Source organism: Symphalangus syndactylus, chromosome 19, assembly GCF_028878055.3.
Source record: "Symphalangus syndactylus isolate Jambi chromosome 19, NHGRI_mSymSyn1-v2.1_pri, whole genome shotgun sequence".
In the NCBI taxonomy this organism is placed as follows: domain Eukaryota; kingdom Metazoa; phylum Chordata; class Mammalia; order Primates; family Hylobatidae; genus Symphalangus; species Symphalangus syndactylus.
In genome coordinates, this window is record NC_072434.2 from 18835222 (window position 1) to 18852645 (window position 17424).

The 17424-nt window shown below is 49.6% G+C and overlaps 1 protein-coding gene across 1 annotated transcript; it reads left to right on the forward strand.

Annotated features, from left to right (window-relative positions):
- Nucleotides 1-1104: 1104 nt before the first annotated feature.
- Nucleotides 1105-7911, forward strand: KISS1 (KiSS-1 metastasis suppressor). Its single transcript, XM_055234148.2, has 3 exons — nt 1105-1404; nt 5336-5476; nt 7454-7911. Exons 2-3 carry the CDS (start codon nt 5374-5376, stop codon nt 7765-7767), a joined length of 417 nt encoding a protein of 138 aa, XP_055090123.1. The 5' UTR covers nt 1105-1404; nt 5336-5373; the 3' UTR covers nt 7768-7911.
- Nucleotides 7912-17424: the final 9513 nt, after the last annotated feature.

Here is a 17424-nt window from a genome sequence, read left to right on the forward strand (position 1 = left end):
TACACATCATCCCCATAGTGAAGTTTTGGTCTATGAGGGTCAGTGCTGTCCTCATAGGCTATCATTTCTGTCCTGGTGTTTAACAGCCCTAATGGGTGTGATAATAACATGTTTGCAAGCCCCTGTTAACAGTAAGCATCAGACAAGTGAGGGGTGCTAACCTGCAGACTGCCGGCATGCTTCTCCAGCATTAGGGGACGACCAGGTCGAGCTTGTGCTGGGAAAGCGTCCTGTCTGAGGGTGGAGACATAGCCCCTGCCTTCAGAGACTCCCAGCCTGATAGAAGAAACAGTCCCTGCCCTGGAGAGCCCCTTGTCCAAGGGTATAGAGAGTGATTGCGGGCTCAAGAAAGAGACAAAAGTCACTTGCGATGCATGCAGTTTGCAAATATCTATTGAGGGCCCTCTCTGTATGTGCCCAGCAATGGAGTAGGTGCCGAGGGTACAGGGGAAGGGGGCCTGTCCTTGTCCTCAAAGTGCTGTACCTGAGCAGTCACAAAATGGTATGGTGGTGGGTGCCACGAGACAAAGAGGTGGGGCCCCCAAGCAGGCTGTCTGGATGTGCTGCCACCTGGAAGTCCCCTCTCTGCACCCCTGGCACTTCCCAGGTGCATCCACCTTCTGCAGCTCCCATTTCGTCCTCCTTGCTCATAGCTGGTTGCTTACCTAAGGTCTCTGACCACGCACGCCATAGCCTATTCACCTCAAAACCCTGAGCTGAGGAAGCGCTCAGTAACCGAGGAAAGAAGGGAAGCAGGAAGGAAGAAAAAAGGAGAGAATCTCCGCCACCACCACCCTGCACCAGTCACAGGGCACAGTCTAGGAGCCACCTGGAGACCCGCGCTGACCTGGCCTTCCCTCAGAGCTGGGAGTGTGGGATGTGAGGAGCCCCTGGGTCAGCCTGTGCCCTTCTCCTCCCCTCTTCCTGTCCTTTTCTACGTCTAATTCAGACTAGGTGTGTCTGTGGCTCTTCGGAGAGGAAACAAGACATTTCATACTGACACTTCTCCCCGCCCTCCTCAGATAGCCCATTTCTATGTTGTTTGGGGGCAGGATGGGTCCTCTGGGTGGGAAGAGGGCGTGGAGGATGGAAAGAGCTGGTAAGAAGGAGAAAGTCCTGCCTCGGAGGGCTCAGATGGGGCAGGAGGAGAGGCTGCCTCCAGTCACAGAGCCCGGAAGCAGAGGCCTCCCAAGGTGCTGTGCTCTCCAGGAGGGTCTGAGGAGGAGGAGGGGCCTGTGCTTGGAGACGTCACCCCGGGCTTTATAAAAGGGATATGATCAGGGAGCTGGGGAGAACTCTGAGCCCGGGAGCCCAGCTGCCCACCCTCTGGACACTCACCCAGCCAGGTGGTCTCGTCACCTCTGAGGCTCAGCCAGACTCCCGCCAGGCCAGGACTGAGGCAAGGTAGGCACACTGCAGCGTCCACCCCTGGGAAGGGGGTCTGCCCTGACCTGGGGATGCTCTGGAGGGGAGCAGAGAAACCGTTCTAAGATGGACAGATGCATCTGGGCAGGCAAAGGCAGGGGAGGGAGACACTGATCTTTCCTGTTTACCGGCCTGGCCAGATTGTCCTGGAATGCCTGGGCAAATACACTGAGTTGCACTTTATTTGTGAAGCTAACACTCTGGGGATCCCGAGGGCTCTCTCTTGCTGTGGAAGGAATACATGCAATAAATAAACACTGTGGCTGGAATTAGAGACCACAGACACTGTTGGATGGACCTGGGGAACCCCTCGGGGCTCTCGAGAGCAATGGGGCTCCTCTGAGCAGCTCCCCCAAATTACAGATGGCACATACAAGCCTAACCAAGGGCATCTACCTACCCAGTAAGAACTAGAGGCCGCTTCACTCCAAAAGCTTTCCAACCATGCCTGGAATTTCTCTGTCACTCACTGGATACAAACCCCCCAGGGTGGAGGGAACCACAAAAATTGTCTACAGTAGGTCGGCCACTCATGGCCCCTTTCCGAATAATTCATTTCTACCATATATATTAAGTGCCCTGATGGGCTGGGCAGTGGAATCTGTGTGTGTGTGTGTGTGTGTATGAGAGATATGTGTGTATGGGTGTATGTGTGTATATGTGTGTGATGTGTGTGTGTGTGGTGTGTGTGGTGTATGTGTGTGTATGATGTATGTGTATGGGTGTATGTGTGTATATGTGTGTGGCATGTGTGTGCATGTGTGGTGAGTGGTGTATGTGTGTGTATGGGTGTATGGGTATATATCTGTGTGGTGTGTATGTGCATGTGTGGTACGTGTGGTGTATGTGTGTGTATGATGTGTGTATATGGATGTATGTGTGTATATATGTGTGTGTATGATGTGTGTGTATGGGTATATGCATGTATATGTGTGTGGTGTGTGTGTGCGTGTGTGGTGTGTGTGGTGTGTGTGTATAGGTGTATATGTGTATATGTGTGTGGTGTGTATGCGTGTGTGGTGTGTGTGTCATATGTGTATGTGTGTGTATGGGTGTATGTGTGTATATGTGTGTGGTGTGCGTGTGTGGTATGTGTGGTGTGTGTGTGTATGATGTGTGTATGAGTGTATGCGTGTATATGTGTGTGGTGTGTGTGTGTGGTGTGTGTGGTGTATGTGTGTGGTATGTGTGGTGTGTGTGTGTGTGTATGATGTGTGTGTATGGGTGTATGTGTGTATATGTGTGTGGTGTGTGTGTGTGTATGATGTGTTTGTATGGGGGTATGCATATATATGTGTGTATATGTGTGTGGTGTGTGTGTGTGTGTATGATGTGTTTGTATGGGGGTATGCATATATATGTGTGTGGTGTATGTGTGCATTGTGTGGTGTGTGGTGTGTGTGGTGTATGTGTGTGGTGTGTGTGTGTATGATGTGTGTGTATGGGTGTATGTGTGTATATGTGTGTGGTGTGTGTGTGTGTATGATGTGTGTGTATGGGGGTATGCGTATATATGTGTGTGGTGTGTGGTGTATGTGTGTGGTGTGTGTGGTGTATGTGTGTGGTGTGTGTGTGTGTGTATGATGTGTGTGTATGGGGGTATGCATATATATGTGTGTGGTGTGTGTGCATGTGTGGTGTGTATGTGGTGTATGTGTGTGGTGTGGGGGGTGTGTGTGTGTGTTTGTGTGTGTGCTGGGGTCAGGCAGAGTTGTCCCATGGCGCACATGGTAAGTGCCATCCACAATGGGAAGGAGGCACTCGGGGGGAAAGGGGAGCTGGAATAAAGAGCACCACCCTCTAACCACACAAGCCCACTGCCCTCCTTCCTGGCCCACCACCCTGCTTCCGCACAGAGAACCAGAATGCTCCATCTCAAATGTACATCTACACACATTCCTGTCTGGCTCAGACCCCTCCAGAATGAAGCCCCTGCAGGGCCCCTTCCCCCAGCCTTGTCACTCGCTTTCTCTCCATGCAAAGCTCCATCCTCTTGTCTAGCTAGAGGGCCTGAAGTTCCCTTTGCACCCAGCCGCTGCCCCTGCTCCAGCGCCTTAGCACCGTTCTGGGAACACTTTCTGTAAACCTTTCAGCGATTCATGCTCAGAAACAGCTCAAGTGCCACCCCCTGCCAAAAATCTGCCTGGGCCCCCTAGGTCGGGTTCCCCTGGACTCCCATATCCCCTTGTGGATTCACATGCATCCAGTATGTCATTCACAGTGTTATTTTGAAATGGTCTGCTGATGAGTCAATTTCTCATGCTAGCCTTGAGATCTTGGGGGCAGCAACTCTGTCTTAGCACACCTGTGCACCCCTAGCACCTAGCACAGCACCAGCACCTAGTCAGTGCTCAAGGAGTGATTTCCAAATCAACCCAGACCCTGTGCATCCACGATCTGAAATGCTTTTACACTATTCTCTCCAATGAATTAATCCTACCTCTACTCCATGCCCCAGCCCTGGGCCTTAAGGTAAATGCAGAAAGCTGTGGTCTGGGTTTCAACTTGTCACAGTATCAAAGTCTGCAAGGATAAGTAAACTTCTGAGCAGGCAGCTGGTGGCCAATCTGATCCAGGGTTCTTATTTTATAGACGGACCAATGAGGTCTGGAGATGGGGGTGACTTGCTCACTTTTCACAGGGAATGAAAGCAGAGCTGGGGCAAGATTCAAGTACTCCTCATTCCATTTCAGGGTTCTTACTCTTTACTCCATGCCTGAGTCCTGCAGGGAGCTGGGTGAGGAATGGGGGGTGGGGGTGCGGGTGCAAGAGCAGAGAGATGCATGGGCCTGAGCCACCATTAGGAGCTGATGGGCACAAAAGTTTCTCACCCCCCAGCCCCTCTTCCCCAGGGAGAGCGGCTCCAGGCTGTGGGTCAGGCCAGGACAATCTTTTTGCTCAGCTGGCGTTGCTCCTGCCTCCCCAGCCTTTTGTCTTTAATCATGTTTGTTGGACAGTCTCAAAGTGTCTGGTGACTTTTTCAAAAAGGAATTAGACTTGGGAGCTGGAAGAGGTGGGGCGGGGTATGTAGGGAGTCGGTGGGGCAGAGCAAGGCAGGGTGATGGGAAATGGTGCGAAGATCAGGGCACATGGCTCCCATCTCAGCAGCCAAAACGATGAGGCCAATTCAATTCATAGCCTCTCAGAGTCCACAAAGAATAGACTATGGAGATAATTGACCTGATAAATCAAGGAAAGGTTTTTCTTTTCCATGAATGATAGGCAATAAGACAATTTAATGACCGTCTTCAAGGCTGTGAAGGGCTACGAGAGCAAGATGATTGCCTCTTTCTTTCTTTTTCCTTAGAAAAGAAAAAGGATTAAGTTTCTCTTACAGCAGGAGAGAACAAGGTCAGACTCAAGCATATAGATGGGGAGAGTGGAACACAGAAAGTTGTGGATTTGTGCAGAACCCACCATGGAAGGAAGAAGTGCCTGCTGCCAGGCTCCAGAGAGAATGTTGGAACCTCAAAGTCCCCCACTCAGTGCCCTGAAGTCCTTGCCCTACTTCACCCCTCCCCAGTCACTCCTATACACGGCATCTCACCCCACCTTTCTCAAACATTCCTCTCAAGCAACCCTGAGATTCAGAATCCTGGCCATTCTCTGACCCAAGCAGTCCTGCCCCTTCCACCAAATTGGGTCTTTCCTTTTTTCCTAACTTTACTGTCCTCACCTCTTCCAGGAAGCCCTCCCTGATGACCCTCACCTAGCATGAATTCAGCTTTAACTACACTGTGTAAAGAGTCTCAATCCCATTTCACTGATATATTTGTTTAGACGCATCCCTCCACCAGGGATGAGGAGCCTCCAAAGGCAAGAACTTGCCCCTCTCCTGGAGGACTGTCCCTTTGGCACCCAGCCCAGATCCTGTGCCTGACCTAGTCTTTGTTCCCTCTCTCTGTCTCAGCCTCAAGGCACTTCTAGGACCTGCCTCTTCTCACCAAGATGAACTCACTGGTTTCTTGGCAGCTACTGCTTTTCTTCTGTGCCACCCACTTTGGGGAGCCATTAGAAAAGGTGGCCTCTGTGGAGAATTCTAGACCCACAGGTATGTATCCTCTGGGGAAAGGAGTGGGAGGGAGCAAGTGGGTTGTTACAAAATGAGCTTTCCCGTATTTTCCATCTAGTTGACTGGTGTGAGTTTAACATTGCATTTGGTGGAAATCTAAGACCGGCACACGTGCAACTCATTGAGGGGGTCCCGTTATCCCTGCAAGTGAGGGATGCCTTGCCTCTGTGATGGCCTCAGTCCGCCCACCCAGGTTCCAGGGCTTGTTAACCCTTGAGCTCCTTCATGGTTTCCTCACACTGCGTTCTCTGCTCTACATCAGCAACCTCTCTGTGCCGATGTTGAGAAGGAACTTCATATGCAACCTTCCTTTATCGGTGACCTCAGATTCTTTGTGGAGAATTAAAAAAAATATTTAAACGAAAGGACAGATATTTGATACCTATTAACCTTTTGGGGACAATGAACTGTCTCCAGTTCATTGGGGAACTGATGAGCTGGAAAATTTGAGACCCACAGAGGTAAAGAGACTTCCCCAGAGTCGCTCAAACACTGTGGAAACCCAGCAGGTGTCAGGGCTCCCCAGGAGTGTGTCTGGTGAGTGGTACAAGCTAGAAAAATACTAGTCCCCAAGTCAGGAGCTGTGGCTTGGCACACTTCCTGGTGTCAGCTTTCTGGGCAAACTAGAACCCATGACTTAGCTTCTCTGGACCTCAGTTCCCCCAGCTATAAAACTTGGGGCATGCCCTCTACACATTTGATGTCATCATTTATGCCCATAAGACCTTCCAGAGCACAGAGGACATGGCCCTGGGTGTCATTTGCCAAGCATGTCTTCTGTCCTGGGATCAGGCATTTTTCTGGGTGAGAGAGGCTACCCCAGACAATAACCCCACACTGCCCAGGCACATAGGGTTGTTGGCTCTTTTTGGCAAAAGGCTTTAGGTGAGGTCACCAACAGCAGCCTGAACAGTGATTTACTACTGATCTAGTGTGTGCAACTGGGGAGAAAGCCATCCTCCTCCTATCTCAGCCAGGCCCTGGGCAAGGGCTGAGGGACCTCGAAGGCGACTGCCATTAACTCTGGACCAGGTCCACACTCCTCTTTTCCAGAATGTGCCAGGGCACGGAGGAGCAGGGCTCAAAGCCAACTCCTGCCCCAGCACATCCATTCACACCCATTCACACACCAGGCCTCATTTCCACTAATCTCTTGCCGCAGTGGGCTGGGGTTATTGTCTACGCAGAGCTAGTTGCCCTATTTTACGGCCAAAAAGTACAGTGAACTTAATGAGCCTTGCATGTGAAGTGCCTTCCAAATTAGCCTTGTTAATCCTCAGAATGAAGGAGAGGAGTTATACCCAGGATGGAGGAAGAGAGCCAGTTAAGGTGACCTAGATAATTTTTGTTTCTCATTGAGTCCTTATGTAGCTTATTGGGCCGGAGGGTGGGGGCGGGCGGGGGCGGTCACAATTCTTATCAAAGAAGAGGGTTGGAACACAGGTATGTGGGGCCACAGTGACTTAGCTCCACTTTCTTGATTTCTGTTACTACACGTTTTTAGCTTTTATGTATTTAACAAGCATTTATTGAGGCCCCACTATGAGCAAGCCACTGTTTCAAGCACTATGAGAGATACAGAGATGAATTAACATGGCCCCACTGCCCAGGCTGCTCACAGCCAGGAAGGGGCCCAGAGCTGGGTGTTCAGCAAATGCTTTGGTTTTCTTTATTTCCATGCCCTACCCTGTTTGTTTCCTAAAAGGAAGTAATGTAATATGAAAGTTATTTAAGATAATTCTGGCAAACATTCTAAATCGAAGCTATGTTGGAAGAGGGAGGCGCCTAGGGCCTAATCATCCTAGCTAAGATGATCGTGCTGGTTCTGCATGACATTGAGCTCTGAGCTTCCAAAAGGTCAAGGAAGGAAAAGAAGGATAGGATGGGATGAGAGGAGGTGTTGCAAAGCCATCTTTCCCGGACCCCGGCCTCATCTTTCTGTGCCCCCTGTCCTAGGCCAGCAGCTGGAATCCCTGGGCCTCCTGGCCCCCTGGGAGCAGAGCCTGCCGTGCACCGAGAGGAAGCCAGCTGCTACTGCCAGGCTGAGCCGTCGGGGGACCTCGCTGTCCCCACCCCCCGAGAGCTCCGGGAGCCCCCAGCGGCCAGGCCTGTCCGCCCCCCACAGCCGCCAGATCCCCGCACCCCAGGGCGCGGTGCTTGTGCAGAGGGAGAAGGACCTGCCGAACTACAACTGGAACTCCTTCGGCCTGCGCTTCGGCAAGCGGGAAGCGGCACCCGGGAACCACGGCAGAAGCGCTGGGCGGGGCTGAGGGCGCAGGTGCGGAGCAGTGAACTTCAGACCCTAGAGGAGTCAGAGCATGCGGGGCGGGGTGGGGGGGCGGGGGACACAGGGCTAAGGGAGGGGGCGCTGGAGCTTCCAATCCGAGGCAATAAAAGAAATGTTGCATAACTCACTGACGTGTGGTCTGTGGCTCATTTTTGCAAGCAGCTCTGATGAGGCTGTTCCCCTTCCATCCTCATTGGATGGTTAGCTGATTTCAAGAGGCCTCTGGTGTCATTAAGGTCAGTGCTTCTCACACTAGATGTAATGAAGGAACAGGCGGTTAGTTCTCCAATCCATTGCAGATTGGTACTTAAAAAAAAATTAAAATGGATCACTGAAAACTTGAAAAATTTAAAAACAACAAAAGAGAAGACCAAATTGTATGCTGCTGGAATGTTTCAGCGATATCAAATTTCTATAAAAATTTCTGGAGATGTCCTCAGAATGCCCAGACTTATCTCCCTGAGGATGGGTAACATTTTGCAGAGGGGCATGGCTCACTGCCCACACTTTGAGTAGTACTGGGGGATAAGGGTGGCATGGGGGAGATGGACTGATTAAGTACCTTTCCCTTTCCCACGGAAGTTGGGCAGCTTGATCTGGAAGATGATGCCAATCACTGCCCTGTCCACTGAGGCTTAAATATCACCCAAGCCCCACAGTCAGACCTCTGCTAGGGTCTGGGATGCAAAGGGCATCAACAGTGGACCAGCCACTCACTCTTCCCCCTCCCCTCCGGGGAGCCAGGTTGGGTCTTTACACATATTGCTTTTCTTCATCCTCATAACTAACCAGGGTGATGGGCATGCATTAGCCCCATCTTTACAGGTAGAACCCTGAAGTCAAGAAGGATAAATCACTCGCTCCAGGCACATCGGCAATGAGCTCCAAGCCTAATAGGTCTGATACAAGAGCCTGTCTTCCCCACTGACCTGTCATGCTTCTCTGCCATGGAAGGGTTTCCATCTGAGTCAGCCAGGTGCAGATCAAGAAAGGGTAGCCTGCCTCACGGGGACTTACTTGGGGGCGCAATAGCTGGGGAGTAGAAATTGTGGTAGGAAGAAGTAGAGCTTGTCAGTGGGAAAGCCCCAGGAAATCCACCCTCCTGCCGACAAGAAAACACAGCACTACTTAACAGCCTCGGGGTACCCCTATCCTGCACAGAGTAGGATGAAAATGTTCTTTCCCAGAGGGATCATAGGACCCATCTCCATACAGTGAAGTGCCACAGTGTTCCACCCACTATGGAAACCTGGACTCCACAGGATGGAGGCAGAGCTGTGTTGCTATGGCAATGAGATAGGCTGTCATGGGAACATGACAACCTGCTCCCCCATCTCTACCCTTGAAACAGCTCTCCAGGATCTCTCAAATTATCGATACTGCTGTGAGCGCACATCATCACGCATCATGACAGCATGATGTTGATATTTAGAAGGGCTTTTTATCCCTAAACACTCTGGGGTGTGTCTCTGTACCTCTAGGAGAGGAATCATCAACTCAAGACCTATTCTATTAAGCATGTTGTTCTCCTAGCGCCTGGAAGCAATCGTTTATCTGATGATGGATAGGAAGAAGCTGATGGTTTCCTGAATTCTGCTCTGAATTTTTACAAAACTTCCTGTGACCCCATTTACTCTTCCTCACAAGCTTAAGCTTGGGCAGATGGGAGGAGTGCTTGTGCCGCTTCAAGTGTGCGAGAGTGAAATGTGTTCTCTGGCGTGAGAAGCTGGCCTGTGTGTGAGAGGGCATGTATGCGGGGGGTCAATATAAGAAACTGCATGCATGTTCATATGCACATGCCTGTGTGACCTTGTGTATGGTGTGGGTTCCTCTAATCATCTTCCAGTCCTTGTCAGCACTGCTGCAACCCGAGGGTCCCCCAAGATCTCTCGTCTAGCTGACCAGAGGCCCTGCTTCAGCAGACAGCTGGAAGGGGGTTGAATGCCCATCCCATGCTGCTAGCAGCCCGAACTGCTGCCTTTGAGACTCTGGGCTTTGCGGTTCTTGGCCTCGTGTCTTGGGAAAAGATGGGGAGTCTCTGTGGAACAAAAGGGATTTCTGATTTCATGTGGTTCCCAGCCTATGAGCCTGCTATCCAGATGGAAGGGAAGGACAGGGGAAGATTGGAGGCTGTGAAGAGCCCCAGCGTTTCCCTTCCCTCCCTCCAGCCTTTCTGGGTGGGCTCAGAGAGTGGGGCACCAGAGCCCAAACACTTGGAGGTAGGACTGCCTGCGGGCACTCGAACCTACTTCTTCCTGGGGTCTCTGGACAGTGCCCAAAGGGGAGAAATCGGCAGGGCCTGGGCATCCCTTGTGAGTGGAAGTGGGAGGATCTCTTCCCAGGCTCCATCCCTTTTGGTAAGTCATTTACAATAGATGTGGGCTAGGAAGTAGGGGGCAGGGGTGAGAGGGAGGCAGGGAGATTTCTGCCTCTAGTATCGCTCTTACCACATTCACGAGCCATTTTTGAGTACCTGCAACGTGCCAAGCAAAGGCTTACCTCATTTTGTCCTCACAACTGCATGAGGTGGGAGCACAATCCCCATTGTATAAAAGAAAAAACCGAGGCTTGAAGAGGTTAAGTGGTGCGCTCAAGTAGTTGTAAAGCCATAGAGCCAAGAGTCAGACTCCCACATTCTAACTGCAAACACCATTAGCTTCCTACACACTGCAGCCCCTACGCCACTTAAGAAAGCACTGCCAGGTATCAGACCCGACCCTTTTCCTGAATGATTTGTCTTGGGAAGCAGTCTGGCAGGCAATGTCACTCTATCCAACCCATCTGCAGGCCTCTCCACAACACTAGTGACAATACAGACAAGTCACCAATCCCCAGGGCAGGTCTCCTCTTCTCTGACCACATGCCGGGGGCCAGGCATCTGCTCTTGCCCCTGCCTGCCTTCTCTCTCTGCCAGCAGCTTCCCAGGTCTAGAATTGGTCACAGGGAGGGGAAGGATGTCAAGTCCAAAGAGTGTGCCCTTCCTCACCTGTGCCTTCTTCTGTTCTTCCGTCTTACATTTTAAAAGACATCAGAACCCATCATGGTTTCTTGCTTGGTGCAGAATGGGGAGCCTGGGGACAAGGTTTGCTTTTGGTTACTGGGGAAGCCAAGACACAGCAAACAGCTCCCCACTTTCATCACCTTCTCAGGTTTTGCTTTCTTATGATTCCTTTAATATCTGCCCAATAGTCTTTACAATTAACCCTGCAGCATATTACCTTCATAAAATGTTAAAAAGTACCACTTTGGACACATCTGTGTTTGCTCACTCCCTAAGCCCCTTAGAAGACAGCAAAGGAAGAAGAACGGTATAAACCCTCAAGGACAAAGAGAAGGGAGAGGAAACCAGAGCAGATGAGAAACGTCAACAAGATTTTGAAGATGGAAATTGTATGGAGGGCTTGGCAGAGAGCAAAGGAAGCTACAACCTGAAGCCAGCAAAGGGGGTTACCGAGAGGACATGACTGATTCCTGCCCAGGACCAAGCCTTGGCGTGTGGAAGTGTCTGGTAGGGATGACACCTGGACTGAAAACAGGGAGACTGGCTGAAAATCTGCACATAGAGGAGTCAGATTTCCCAAGTCCCCTCCCGCAGCCAACACAACCAGGCTACTCCGCCAGGAAGAGGCCAGACGCTTCCTCTCTCAAGGACTGCAGTGGAGACGCTCCAGTCATGGGGACAGAAAGCATAATCAGGATGCGGATAAAGAGTGGCTGAAGGTCAGGCGCAGTGGCTCACGCCTGTAATCCCAACACTTTGGGAGGCCGAGGTGGGCGGATCACTTGAGGTCAGGAGTTTGAGACCAGCCTGGCCAACATGGTGATACCCTGTCTCTACTAAAAATACTAAAATTAGCTGGGTATGGTGGTGTGCGCCTGTAATTCCAGCTACTCAGGAAGCTGAGGCATGAGAATTGCTTGAACCAGGGAGGCGGAGGTTGCAGTGAGCCAAGATTTTAACACTGCACTCCAACCTGGGTGACAGAGTAAGACCCTGTTTCAAAAAAAAAAATAAAGAGAGTGGCTGAAAAGCAGGACCATGTGACAGTCTCTCTGGGTAAGCCCCCTCCCTCTCTGTGTGCTGGGAATGCAGGCAGCAAGGTTTATATTCCCCAGAGGGGAGACCAAAGACCCCAAAGAAAAGACCTTCAGAGGCTGACATTGGAGGGTGCCCCAGAAAAAAGCCAGCTTGGAACCCCTACCTAGAGTGGGGTGTACCTGCCCATGAGTTCTGCCTATGCACTCTGAGTTTCTAGGCCCCTCCACCTGCTTCCCTCTTAACCATGAATGAAGTCAAGGAGTGACAGGAGTTTGAAGAAAACTTCAAGTTGGAAGAGTAGACCAAGTACACAAATACAGAGGAAACAGACTTTCTGCAGAAAACAGATACAATTTTTTATGTGTGGTTAAAAAAAAAAAATTACAAAATGTCCCATATTTCCAAGTGTGGTGCTTTACACCTGTAGCCCCAGCACTTTGGGAGGCCAAAGAGGAAGGATAGCTTGAAGCCAGGAGTTCAAGATCAGCCTGAGCAACATAGAGAGACCCCATCTCTACAAAAAATAAAAAAGTAGTTAGGCATGGTGGTGTGCACCCTATAGTCCCAGCTACTTAAAGGCTGAGATGGGAGGATCGCTTGAGCCTGGGAGGTCAAGGCTGTGGTGAGCCATGATCACGCCACTGCAATGCAGCCTAGGTGACAAAGCAAAAAAGACTCTGTCTCAAAAAAAAAAAAAAAAAGGCCAGGTGTGGTGGCTCACACCTGTAATCCCAGCACTTTGGAAGGCTGAGGCGGGGGATCTCGTGAGCTCAGGAGTTTGAAACCAGCCTAGGAAACTTAAGGAGATCTTGTTTCTTAAACACAATAGGCCAGGCGCGATGGCTCACGCCTGTAATCCCAGTGCTTTGGGAGGCCGAGGCGGATGGATCTAAGGTAAGGAGTTCGAGACCAGACTGACCAATATGATGAAACCCATCTCTACTAAAAATACAAAAATTAGGCAGACCTGGTGGTGCGTGCCTGTAGTCCCAGCTACTCAGGAGGCTGAAGCAGGAAGATTGCTTGAACCCGGGAGGCGGAGGTTGTAGTGAGCCGAGATCGCGCCACTGCACTCCAGCCTGGGCGACAGAGCAAGACACTGTCTCAAAAAAAAAGAAAAACAAACAAACAAAACAAAACTGTGAGATCCCTGAAGGTATAAAAGAAAATTTTGCATCTGTAAGACAAGTACTGGATACAATAAAAACAGAAGTTATCAGAGAATCAGAAAGAGCCTTTGGAAGTTAAAAATATGAGATCAAAATGTTTAAAAAGAAATAAAAGAACTGCAACATAGGCCAGGCACGGTGGCTCATGCTTGTAATCCCAGCACTTTGGGAGGCCAAGGCGGGTGGATCACGAGGTCAGGAGATCGAGACCACGGTGAAACCCCGTCTCTACTAAAAATACAAAAAAATTAGCCGGGCGTGGTGGCGGGCGCCTGTAGTCCCAGCTACTCGGAGAGGCTGAGGCAGGAGAATGGCGTGAACCTGGGAGGCGGAGCTTGCAGTGAGCTGAGATCGCGCCACTGCACTCCAGCCTGGGTGACAGAGCGAGACTCCGTCTCAAAAAAAAAAAAAAAAAAAAAATTGCAACATAAGGTTAAGGAAACTTCCTAGAAAGTAGAACAAAAACAAATCAAGCAGGTGTGGTGGCGGGTGCCTGTAGTCCCAGCTACTCAAGAGGCTGAGGCAGGAGGATCACTTGAGCCCAGCAGTTTGAGGCTGCAGTGAGCCATGATCACACCACTGCACTCCAGCCTGGGTGACAGAATGAGACTCTTTCTCAAAAAAAAAAAAAAAAGAAAAAGAAAAGAAAAAAAAGAAAAGAAAGAAAAGGAAAAAAATCAAGAGATAAAATATAAGAAAAGTAGAAAAACAAACAAAAATTGCAACATCCTACTTATGTGAGTTCCAAGAAAAGAGAAAGAAAAATGGAAAGGAAGAAATGACCAAACAATTAATGCAGGATGATTTGCCAGAATGGAAGGACATGAATTTCCAAATTGAAAGGGCTCACTGAGTGTCCAGCTCATGAAAGAAAAAAGACCCAGGCCAGGCATAAGGAAAAGGTAGTGGAAGCCCCTTGGGATGAAACCATGGAAGGAGTTGAGAATCAGAATTGCATCAGACTCATTCAAATAAGAAGATATGGCCAGGCACAGTGGCTCACGCCTGTAATCTCAGCACTTTGGGAGGTCAAGGTGGGAGGATCACTTGAGGTCAGGAGTTCGAGACCAGCCTGGCCAACATGGTGAAACCCTGTCTCTACTAAAAATACAAAAAATTAGCCAGGCGTGGTGGGTGCCTATACTCCCAGCTACTCTGGAGGCTGAGGCAGGAGAATCCAGCCTGGGCAACAAGAGTGAAACTTTGTCTCAAAAAAAAAAAAAGAGAAGAAGAAGATATTGGAAAAACAACTTCCAATATCAGAGAGAAAATAATTCCAACCTAGAATTCTTTTCACATTGAACTATCAAGAATAAGGTCCAAATGGGGGTCTTTTTAGACATGTCAGGGCTAGAAGTGTTTACTCTCATGCACTCTTTCTCAGGAGCTTTGGAAGCTCTATTTAAACAAACATGTAAACTGAGAAAGAGGAATTCCCAGGCACCAGCACACAGAGATGTAGCAGAGAGAGGTCCCCAGGCAACAAGGCAGAGCTCCCTGGAAAAAATCCCACTGCGCCATAAATTGGATGTTGGACCTGGTGGGAAGGGGTTTGGAGGATCTGAGCAGAATATATAAGGTCAGGCTGGGCGCAGTGGCTCACGCCTGTAATCCTAGCACTTTGGGAGGCCGAGACAGGCAGATTGCTTGAGCCCGGGAGTTTGAGACCAGCCTGAGCAACACAGTGAAACCCTGTCACCACACACACACAAAAAAAAAATACAAAAAAAAAAAAAAGCGTGGTGGTGCACGCCTGTAGTTCCAGCTACTCAGGAGGCTGAGGTTGGAGGATTGGTTGAGCCTGGGGTGATTGAGGTTGCGGTGAGCCACTATTGTATCACTGCTGTCCAGCCTGGGCCACAGGGTGAGACCCTGTCTTAAAAATAAATAAATAAATAAATTCACAGAAAAACAAGAAATAGAAGAGGAGAGGCAATGCTAAACAATAAAAATACAAAATACACAAGAAAGGAAATTAATCCAAAATAGACAGTGAACAATAATTATTTATTGTAAATACTGAGGTTGTTTTTGTTTTTGTTTTCACTTGCCAGACTATCCAAAACTTCAGTCTTGCCTTTTCCACCTTCAGAATTAAGAAGCTTAATGTTATCAATGATGACTTCACAAGAGATGCTGTCATCTTCATCCTCGGATTCTGAACTGTCCACTTTTGAATCCGACTGGTTCATCTCAAACAAGACCACATCCATTTGTATAACTTTTCTAAGAGAATCATCAATATTTTCAATATCGAAACAACCAGGTGGTGAACCCGCCATTTATTTTCTTAGCTTTTTACGTGCCTGGGCCATCTGTGGGAGAAAGGTCTGTCCTTGGTCCACTAAGGGACTCCTCTGTATCTGGACTGGTTGGAGAGTGGAGTTCTTTCTAGAATCAGGCTGGGAGTTGATGAGCAACCTGTCTGATATACCTCCTTGGCTGTTGTTCCCTACCGTCAGCCACTCCTTAGGCACCAAGACTCCCTCTGTAGCAGTTGTGGGTGGACAGCACAGAGCTTGAGCTGGCCTGGGGCTTGCTGTGACCTCTATGCCTCCTGCACACCCAGGCCCGGAAGCAGGAAAGACCTGAGTTTTGATTTTGTCAAAAACCACGGGGTGGAATATGAGAGAAATTCTCATTTATCACAAAAGAAGAGTAATACAAATGTGTAAAATTTTGGCCAGGTGTGATGGCTCATGCCTGTAATTCCCAGTACTTTGGGAGGCTGAGGCTGGTGTATCACCTGAGGTCAGGAGTTCAATGCCAGCCTGGCCAACATGGTGAAACCCTGTCTCTAGTAAAAATACAAAAATTAGCCAGGTATGGTAGTGGGTGCCTGTAATCCCAGCTACTCTGGAGGCTGAGGCAGGGAGAATCTCTTGAACCTGGGAGGTGGAGGTTGCAGTGAGCTGAGATCATACCACTGCACTTCAGCCTGGGTGACAGAGCAAGACTCTGTCTCAAAAAAAAAATAAATAAATAAAAGAAGAAGAAGAAGAAGGAAAAGAGGAAGGGAGGAGGAGAAAGGGGGGAAGGAAGGATGGGAGAGGCGGGCAGGCAGGCAGGGAAGGAGGAAGAGAGAGGTCTATTTTCTGGGAAATGTATTCTTGAGGTGCTGACAAAGAATTTTTGCTTGTCCAAACTTTAGTTATGCCTTTCAAATCTTCTGCTAGGTTTATCTGGGCACTTCCTTGTAAAATCCAGTTTTAGCAAAGAGCCCTGCTAAGTCAATTTAGCAAATAATCCCCACCCTCAATATCTGATCACCCTGGATATCTGACCAGGTTCCTCAGCCTGCACCATGCCACAGGTGATGTCTGATCACCCTGGCCTGTCTGTGGCGGGAATCCTGTTAGATGAGTTTAGCCAGAATGCCCCCACGCCCCTGATGTTTCCTCTTAGTAATTTTCATCCACTGACCCCACCACGCTCCTTGGCTTTACATTTTCACTTGCCCATGCTGTATTTGGAGTTGAGCCCAACTTCTCTTCCCAACTGCGAGAACCTGTTGCAGTGGTCCCTGTATCTATCTCAAAAGTCCTGAGTAAAGTCTGCCTTACTGTGCTTTAATAAGTGGCACTGGATAATTTTGCTTTAATAGTACAAACCCTGTCCCTAACAGCCATCCTCCATCCCAGCTATGCTTCTGCTGGTGACACTCAGCACACGAACCCCTAGCACTATCCTATCAGAATCACCACCCCTCTGTCACCCCCTACACACCACACACACACACATGCACACACACACTCCACTGCTCTGCTGCCAAACCCTCCTCTAGAAAAGGAGCCTTCCAGCTTAACCTTGTTCAATAACAAAACAGACTCCTGGTGCCACTGAGGAAAAGCATTTTTCTGTGTTTCTAGCTTTCATGCCTCAGGGTATTGATGTCTGGTTCCACCACATCGGGTGCATCTCATTTTAGGAACACCCTTCGATCAGGCTATTCCACCAAGCCCCCAACCCCCATGCCAATCCCCTCCTGCCCCAGGCCCCTGCAGATCCCAAGACCTGTATAACCTGCCTTCGATTTTCCTGGGTCACCACTTAAACAGGCCTCAGGTTGGGATCACCCAACCCCATGGCTGAATACCTGTTCCTTTAAGGTTCCCAGAACAAACAACTAAGGATGCTTGGTTCTCCTCACCCCAACCTCTACCCCACCTCCATCCCAAGGTTCTTCTGTTCCTGCCCATCCCTTGCCCAGAGCTCTCTGAGTAATTATCCCTTCTGGAGAGTCCGCCCACACAAGGCAGCACTGGACGGTTACAAAACTCCATTCTGGGTTTTTCTTTCCTCTCAAGGCCACAGCTGCTCATCTCTACTAGCAGAGTTCAGTGCCCCATCTGATTGGTAAATTCCTCCAGAGCCAGCTGGGGTTCTCCAGGGATGGGGAGTGAAGTGTGATGAGGGAAGGAGGACAGGTTGA

Coding starts and splice junctions, on each gene's coding strand:
- KISS1 (XM_055234148.2), top strand. CDS start 5,374: ATGAACTCACTGGTTTCTTGGCAGCTACTGCTTTTCTTCTGTGCCACC. Junction 5,477..7,453: donor GGAGAATTCTAGACCCACAG/GTATGTATCCTC, acceptor CCCCTGTCCTAG/GCCAGCAGCTGGAATCCCTG.